Source organism: Chelonoidis abingdonii, chromosome 4, assembly GCF_003597395.2.
Source record: "Chelonoidis abingdonii isolate Lonesome George chromosome 4, CheloAbing_2.0, whole genome shotgun sequence".
In the NCBI taxonomy this organism is placed as follows: domain Eukaryota; kingdom Metazoa; phylum Chordata; order Testudines; family Testudinidae; genus Chelonoidis; species Chelonoidis abingdonii.
The window spans coordinates 129,498,099-129,507,311 of NC_133772.1; the positions used below are offsets into that span (position 1 = coordinate 129,498,099).

The following is a 9,213-nucleotide window of genomic DNA, read 5'->3' on the forward strand; positions in this document are numbered from 1 at the left end:
CAGAACTGTCCCAAAGACCCACCCCTCTGCATCCCTCAAACTGGTCAAGTATGTGGTGCAGAGATAGCGAATTGTTTTCAAGTGCAAGCTGTTGTCTTTATTATGCCCGCTACCTCCTCTCATCACGTACAAAACAAGTCACTAGCTATTCTGGGACTGGAATAACAGACAAGTATATACGAGAATCCCTCTGTAGCACCACTCTTAGCTTCACAGATCCACAAACACATCAAAACATCTGTTATCTACAGCCAGGCCCTCAGATACTGCAGAGTGTGCAGGATATACACCTTAACACACTTAAAACTCCCTTCATCAAACAAGGACACTCCACCAGACATAGACTCATTGACTTTAAGGTCAGAAGGGACCATTATGATCATCTAGTCTGACCTCCTACACAATGCAGGCCATACAATCTCATCCATCCACTTTTATAACAAACCCCTAACCTATGTCTGAGTTACTGAAGTCCTCAAATTGTGGTTTGAAGACCTCAAGCTGCAGAGAATCCTCCAGCAAGTGACCCGTGACCCATGCTGCAGAGGAAGGTGAAAAACCTCCAGGGCCTCTACCAATCTGCCATGTAGATTGCATCATAGTACTGGCCATCCAAATACCTTGAGAGAACCTGTTTCAATACAAAAAAAAATACCCCTACATCCGCACACTCTACTTGTCACCTCCTACTGCACACTGGAACCCATATGGGGATTTGTTAAACTGTTACAACCCATACTTGATGGGGACCACAGCCTGAAAGAAATCTTTCCCAAACCCCTCTTCTGGCCTTCAAACAGCCCCCCCAACATTCCCATGCTCATCATCATAAGCAAGCTCCACACAAACCAGGAGGCACCAACACAAACTGGCACCAGACCAACAGATGCAAAATCTGCAGACATATTTCACCTGTTACAATGATCGATACCCCCCACAACACATGGTGATTCACATACATCTTACATGTGGCTATCGCAACATGTGGTGTAGCTAATCCAGTGCACTAAATGCCCCAATAACAACTATGTGGGTGAAACTAGGCAATTACTACCCTCTCAAATGAACTCACACAGGAAAATGATAAAAGAAAAAAAAAAGCTATCACTTTTCACAAAACAATGACTCCACAGCTGATCTATTAGTCCTTATCCTAAAGGAAAGCTGCACAACCCCTTCAAAATATGAGATTAAATCCATAACTTTGGTACACTCTAAAAATCATGATCTAAAGCAGTGGTTCTCTAACTTTTGTACTGGTGACCCCTTTCACATTGCAAGCCTCTGAGTGTGCCCCCCCTTATAAATGAAAAACACTTTTTAATATATTTAACACCATTATAAATGCTGCAGGCAAAATGGGGTTTGGGGTGGAGGCTGACAGCTCATGATCCCCCATGTAATAACCTCGTGACCCCCGGGGGGTCCCAACCCCCCCCAGTTTGAGAACCCCTGGTTTAAGGCAATGTCTACACTATCATGTCAGCAAAACATGTCATTCAGGGGTGTGAAAAACACCCCCCAAGCTGCATAAGTTTCGCTGGCCTATGTGGTAGCATGCACAGCATTATGTCCTCAGGAGACCTTCTCCCCATAGCTACCAGCACTCATTGAGGTGTTTTTATTATGTCGTCGCCAGGAGAGCTCTCTTCCATCAGCATAAAGCAGCTACATGAGGGATCTTACAGCGGTGCAGCTGCATCAGTACAGTTGTACCACTATAAATTCACTAGTGTAGACATGACCTTAATAAAGACACTAGATTTGTGGCTTATTACAACAATCTCTAACCCATAAACATTCCCTTTTTTGTCCTTGACTGTAGGGGTGTTAATTGACCACTTCCCCTTGAATGGTCCCTTAGAATAGGTGTTAACTACTTATGCTAAATCTGTTCCAACTAGTATTTAGCTATGACAGGCTGAGTACCTTTCTCAGACCTGAAAAAGAGCTCTGTGTAGCTCAAAAGTTTGTCTTTCACCGATAGAAATGAAAGTCCAATAAAAGATATTGCGTCATCCACCTTGTCACTTTATTTTATCTAGCAAATTCTCCAAAGCTCCGCTAGGTGGCAGTTTAATACTTCTGTGTTTACTGCTGTCACTGTGTTGTGTCTATTAGTCATGCAATATTCATAGCCAAGCAACAAGGCAGATGAGATTCATCCTATGCGGACAGGAATAATATGAAGAACTTCTGTGATGCTCTGAGGACACAGTCATCAGGAACATTTCCAATATTGAGTACGGATGGCACTACACTGCTCACTGACAAAAGATACTGCAAAGGTGAGCAGAGCACTTTAGCAACATTTAACTTCACAGTAAAAACATTCCAAGGGCGTTGTAATTATCCAAAACCAAGCATAATAAACTAGGAAACTCAGGATTTAAGGTTACACTTGAAAGAAAGGCAAATATGTTCAGGTAAGAAATGCATAGTTAAGGAAAACCAGAAAGCCAAAGCTCTGCCTTGTAGTGATGTCATGCAATGATCATAGGATTCTGATTAAGACATTTTAGTATTTGTGGTCCTAGATTAGTTTACATGTGTTTTTAAAGGCACATTCGATTTTTGCTGTGTGAAATGAATGCCCCAAAAGTCAGCCAACATCATAACAACGAACTATCAAGTGACTGTTTCCTGGTTGCCAACTCACAGATTTTATCACAAGTTGCACAGTATTGAGTGTTTTTTCTCTTAAAGCCCCTGCTCCAGCTGTCTTATGAATCGTGGAAAAATCTCAGATGTTAATTAAAAGAAAATTATATTTCTGCTCCTATGCGCCGCTTCCGCTTGTAAACAAGACCTGAATGTGATCTCAAAGTTCACAAATCAGATGGCAAATACAGAGAACCCAAAATATATATTTTTAATATGAAGATTTTTTAAAAAATCTTGATTTTAAAAATTAAAGCTTTTTAGACCAAGCTCGGGATGGGGAGGAGGGGTGTTACTCGTGATTTTTGAACCAGGCTATATAACCGAAGGGGAGGAAAGTCCTGCGTTTCTGTATGACACACGAGTTTCGCCTCCCTGTGTCCCTTAAGTGGATTTTGCCCTGTGCTGACAGCTCCCTTGGGCGATTATTAACTTTCTGGTTTCCCTATGGTGAGAAGAGCAGCAAGGCGCCCCCCGGGGGACGTGGGCCAGGTTGGGGACAGGCTGTTACAGACTCCTCGGCTTTGCGGGGCCCAGCCCGGGATGGGAGGCAGAAGAGCCGGGGGAGGGCCTGGGCGGCGCGGCAGGGCTGCCCTGTCTCTTTAAGCACAGCCTTGCGGCGCTTTCTGCCTCTCCCCGAGGGGCGGGACAGGGCAGGGAGTCGGAAACCCGCCCGACGCCGGCCGAGCAATCTAGCCCCCGCTATGGAGGGGCTGGGGGCCCTGCTGCTCCTCTTGCTCTCACTTTGCCTCCTGGCCTTCGGCCTTTACTGCGGCTATGTGAGAGCCGTCCACGCAAAGTACGATCACATCCCTGGCCCCCCGAGAGTGAGGTAAGGGGGAAGCCAGCAGCCTGCCCCCGGGGAAGGACAGGGGGGAGCAAGGATCTTGCTATTTCAGGCATCTCAGCAGTATCCTCCCCCCATGTGCCACACCAGTGCCAGGTCCCCTGGGGGTGGCAGGTTCTCACTTTGCACCAGCCTGAGTGCCCATCTGCTGCCCTGCTAATGTCAGCGTGGCCCAGTGAGGAAATAGGGGAGGGGGCTGCTGTGCTGTCCTTCCAGGAGGGGTGTCTGTGACCTTGCTGGTGTTGCAGGGACTGGCATGCTGGCCTGACCTGCTTTGGGTGCAGAACTGGCTCCATTATAGTCAGTGACAGCTTTGCCATTGACTCCTTTTATGCTGGGGGTGGTAAGCACCTGCTTAGAGGCACTTTAAGTCGTTTACCTGGAGGATTTGGCTTTGAGTTATATTTGTAGTATTTGGGCGCTGGCAATCCAGGGGAGGGGGTTGTGATCCATCTCGGGGCTAGACTGGATATGTCTGAAGCTCTGTTTCTGTCATACACTGTCTTTAAACTGACCCTGTTTGGCACAAAGCTCCCCCCTCCTGAATGCGTGTGGTCATATCAGAATTTTTGGACCACATCAGCTGACAATAATTTCACCTGCTTCAGCATAGTCTTCCCTTACCGTGTAGGTATTCTGTTTTGGCAAAAAACAAATGTCAACAGATATGAACAATGGTAAAGAGACCTGTAGCCCCAACGTGGCATTGCTGTCACAAGGAGAAACAGCTCATGTAGCAGTACTGAGGCTGCTTATTTAACCTTATCTTTGGGCCTGTGTGCCCTAGTAAACTGGGCATATACCAGTATGTGAGCAGATGCAGCAATAGCATTCTGTTGCATAATCAGCCACTCAAGGATATCAAGTTTGGTTGTGTAACTACAGTTATCATGTCTGTCTGTTCAGAGTCTACAAATTAATATTGGGAATACACCAGCTCTAGTCCTGTTTGTAGTTAGATCCAAATGGCTTTCCAGGCCTGTGGCACCATGTAAGTTAAGTTTTTGGTTGTTTATTTGTCTGTTTCTTAAGGATTTTTGGTTTGATCTTCACTGATCAGCCTAGGTAGGATCCTTCAGAATAAGGCTTGTGATCTCTATATCCCTTTTTAATTTCCAACACTGCTATATTATGCACTATATTGAGATTTGTGTGGCTCCGAGTATCAGCTTTATTTAGGCTTGATATCCTGTTGTATATTTTAGAATAGAAACTGGGTAAATTGTTTAAGGTGCTCAGAGCCTTCATTTATGGGCACTTTTAAATTAAAACATTCTGCTGAATAGCTGTGAAAATGATCCTTGCATTGGGGTTTTGGGCCATTTTTCTCACTTGAATGGCTCACATCTTTGATTATCCCATCAAAAGTTTATTTCACATAAGAAATCTAAAGGAAAACATGGAAAAATAGATGTCTTTCCAAACTGACATTTTTTGGGGGTAATTGTCACATGCCGATACATCCCAACCTGAGCAAAGGTATCACATCGTGGTGTACAATAGGTGTTAGGAATCCAGGAGTTTAATGAGTATTCTAGTCCCCTTGTAGCCCTTTGATCTGAATCTTTGTTCATGTGATAAAGAAAACCATTTTTAAGATCCCAGTCTTGTGAGATGCTGAACCCCCCCACAGCTCCAATTGGAATCCAGGACTTCTGCAAAGAATCCTCTGCACTCCAAGACTCTCTGCAGAGCCCTGGAAAACAATGAACTTGCAATGACACAGGTGTTTGAAATGATGCAAATGTGTGAAATGGCTACAGTACGGGATTATTCCGATTTTACAGAAACCGTTTTTTTAAAACAGATTGTGTAAAGTCGAGTGCACGTGGCCACACTAAGCACAGTAATTCGGCGGTGTGCGTCCATGTACCGAGGCTAGCATCGATTTCAGGAGCCTTGCACTGTGGATAGCTATCCCATAGTTCCCGCAGTCTCCCCCGCCCATTGGAATTCTGGGTTGAGATCCCAGTGCCTGATGGGGCAAAAAACATTGTCGCTGGTGCTTCTGGGTACAGCCTCACTCCTCCCTCCGTGAAAGCAGCAGCAGTCAACCGTTTCACGCCTTTTCTCCTGGGTGAACTGTGCAGATGCCATTCCACAGCAAGCATGGACCCTGCTGAGCTCAAGACAGTAATCATGGACGTTTTAAACACCTCACGCATTCTCGTGCAGTCGATGCTGAACTGGGACCTGCAAAGCCAGGCAAGGGGGCGGAGGCTACAGCAGCGCGGCGACGAGAGTGATGAGGACATGGACACAGAATTCTCTCAAACTGCGGGCCTCTGAGCTTTGGAGAGCATGCTGGTAATGGGGCAGGTTCTAGCCACTGAACGCCAATTTTGGGCCTGGGAAATAAGCACAGACTGGTGGGACCGCATAGTGTTGCAGGTGTGAGACGATTCCCAGTGGCTGCAAACTTTCATGGAACTTTGTGACTTGCTTTCCCCGCCTGAAATGCAGCATACCAAGATGAGAGCAGCCCTCGGCAGCTTGAGAAGTGAGTGGCAATACCCTCTGAAGCTTGCATTGCCAGGACAGCTACAGTCAGTCAGGTTCAGTTGGAGTGGGCAACATCTACTGTGGGGGCTGCTGGATGCAAGTAGCCTAAAGCAATCAACTAGGCTGCTCTGCTACAAAGGTTGTGACTCTGGAAATGTGGCAGGTCATTAGTGGATGGCTTTGCTGCAATGGGATTCCCTAACTGGTGGGGCGATAGATGGAACGCTATATCCGCTATCTCTTGGCACCAGAGCACCAATACGTAACCTGAATGGGGTGCCTTTTCAATGGCCGCTGCACAGCTGGTGGCATCACAAAGGGACGTTTACTAACATTCCATTGGGCAGGCGAAGCTCAGGGATTTTTGCACCCCAAGGACAGCCAAAAAAAAAAAAAAAAAAAGCCATGATCGCCTATCTGCGGGGCAATTCAGTGGAGGTCCTCGATCAAGCGGAGTGAGGCCCTCCGCCGACATTGCTGCCGATACCTGAAAGTAGCCGCCCGCTTCGGGTTGCCGCCCCCAAGCAACCTGCTTAATAAGCTGGTGCCTGGAGCGGCCCTGCACGTGGGATGGCCGGGAAGGGTTTGTGACGCTCGTATCTTCAGGAACACTATACTCTGTTTAACAAGCTGCAGCAAGGAATTTCTTCCCAACCAGCAGAAAAGACATTGGGGATAGTGAAATTCCTGTAGTTATTCCTGGGACCCAGCCTACCCTTGATTGCCATGGGTCATGAAGCCATACACAGGCACCTGGGCAGTAAGTGGAGGCTTTCAACTACAGGCTGAGCAAGTGCAGAATGGTTGGAGAATGTGCTTTGGCGTTAAAGGCGGCTGCGCACATTTACTGATTCGCTTAGACCTAGCCAAACCAATGTACCCCATTGTTATTGCTGCTTGCTGTGTGCCTCCACAATCTCTGTGAGAATAAGGGGGAGACCTTATGGCGGGGTGGGAGGCTGAGGCAAAACACCTGGCCGTCTGATTACGTGCAGCCAGATACCAGGGCGATTAGAAGAGCACACCAGGAAGCGGTGCGCATTAGAGAAGCTTTGAAAACCAGTTTCATCACTGGCCAGGGTACAGTGTGACTGTTGTGTTTGTTTCTCCTTGATGAAACCCACCACCCCTTGATCGACTCATTCCCTGTAAGCCACTCCCACCCTTCGAACACAGCTTCTTTCTAAGGAAATAAAGTCACTCTCATTTAAAAATCATAAAAAAAAAAGTCACTTTCATTATAAAAAGAGGGAGAGAACTGACAAAGTAGCCCAGGTGGGGTTTGGGAGAAGGATAGGAGGGAAGGAAAAAGCCACTAAAAAAATTTCACAATAATGACAACCTTTTGGTTGGGCTGTCCACGGGGGTGGAGTGGGCGGGTGCACGGAGCCTCCCCGCATGCGTTCTTACTCGTCTGGTGGGTGAGAAGGCTAAGGAACATGATGAGGCGGGAGGGTGGTTATACAGGGGCTGCAGTGGCACTCTAAGATCCTGCTGCCATTCCTGAAGCTCCACCATATGCCGGAGCATGTCAGTTTGATCACATAGCAGCCCTAGCATTGGATCCTGCCACCGCTGATCTTCCTGCCACCACTTCTCATCTCAAACGTCCCTCCTGTCCTCACGTTCGTCCCTCCTGTCCTCACAGTCACTGGAATCTTTCCTGTACTTTGATACCACGTCCTTACACTCATTCAGATGAGCTCTTTCATTGCGAGTCACTTCCATGATTTCCGAGAACATTTCGTCTCGCGTCTTTTTTTTCCGCTGCCTTATCTGAGATAGCCTTCGGGATGGAGTAGGGAGGCTTGAAAAATTTGCAGCTGCATGAGGGAGGGAAAAAAAGAGAGAAGTATTTAAAAAGATGCATTTTACAGAACAATGGTTATACTCTTTCACGGTGAACAACACTATTCACCTTACATAGCACATGTGATTTCACTACAAGGTCGCATTTTGCATCTTAATATTAAGTGCCTGCGGCTCTGGTGTTAGATCTAACAGACGCAGGTCCGGGCAGCAGAATTCAGCTTGCATGCGGCCATGGTAAGCCATTGTCTTGCGTCTTCTGCAGACTTCATATATCCAGCGCCCTCCTTTCCCAAATAGCAAGCAAAGCCCATTGAGTGCTACTTCTTTCCTGTTATCGTGCAGCAGCAGAAACCACCCCCCCATTCAATTCTCTGGGATGATCACTTTACCCCTCCCCTCACTGTGTGGCTGGTATCATGGAAGATCACTGCTAAACACCCCCCTCCCTTCCCCACCTTGTGGCTGGTAGCAGGGAAGATCCCTGCTAGCCAAAAGCGAAAAAGCTCAGCGCCAATCATCCCCCTGTTTCCCCCTGCTTGGCTACCTGCAGGAAAGGATTTCTTTTCAGCCACAGGCAAACAGCCCAGTAAGAATGGCCATCTCTGTCCCCTTAATTATTCCTGAATTTCAACCAGGTTACCATGAGCGATATCACTCTCCTGAGGATAACACAGCGAGATAAAGAACGGACGTTGCTTGAATGCCAGCAAACACCGGGACCATACGCAGCTAGACCTTTGTCATGCAATGAATCCAGATTACTTGCTACATGCATGGCATGGTCAAGTGTCCTACCATGGAGGACGGAATAAGGGCTGTCTGCCGCAGAAACCATCTCAGAAGGCTTTGGACGTACCTCCAGGAGAGCGTTCAATGGAGATGTCCCTTAGGATCTGCTCCATTCCCCAGGACCAGTTAACAAGACTTTTCCAGTATGTATGGCCGCGAATGTATCCCAGTCCTCAAAGCAAATTAATCTTAAAAAACGCTTGCTTTTAAACCATATGTTTATATATTACAAAGAGTACACCACCAGGTTCCTTCCGTGGCTTCATTGGTCTGGAATTAGTGGCTTGGGAGGGCTGGAGGGTAATTCCGTCAGGGGTGAAAGAAAAATGCTTCTGGTTTGGGGAGAACAGAGACAGTGCGTGATGATCTCTGCAAGCTCGTCTGCTCTTCCCTCCTCCTCATCTTCCTGTCCGCGGGAATCCTCAGCATGGCTGAGATTACCACCCCCACTCGGAATTCCACAGGAGAGGGTGTGGGTAGTGTGCTTGATCCCCAGAATTGCATGAGCTGCGTAGAAGTGGCATGTTTTCGGCCTGCCCTGGACCTTTACCGTTTGCTTCTTGTTTTCTGGTAGGCGCTGTCTGAGCTCCGTAACTTTCACA

The 9,213-nt window shown here is 47.2% G+C and overlaps 1 protein-coding gene across 1 annotated transcript in view; it reads left to right on the forward strand.

Annotated features, from left to right (window-relative positions):
- Positions 1–3,365: 3,365 nt before the first annotated feature.
- The window catches only part of CYP46A1 (cytochrome P450 family 46 subfamily A member 1), a 22,221-nt gene continuing 16,373 nt past the window's right edge, over positions 3,366–9,213 (forward strand). The window contains exon 1 of the mRNA XM_032775286.2: positions 3,366–3,493. Coding sequence (XP_032631177.1) covers positions 3,366–3,493 — 128 coding nt within the window. The remainder of the gene's footprint in view (positions 3,494–9,213) is intronic.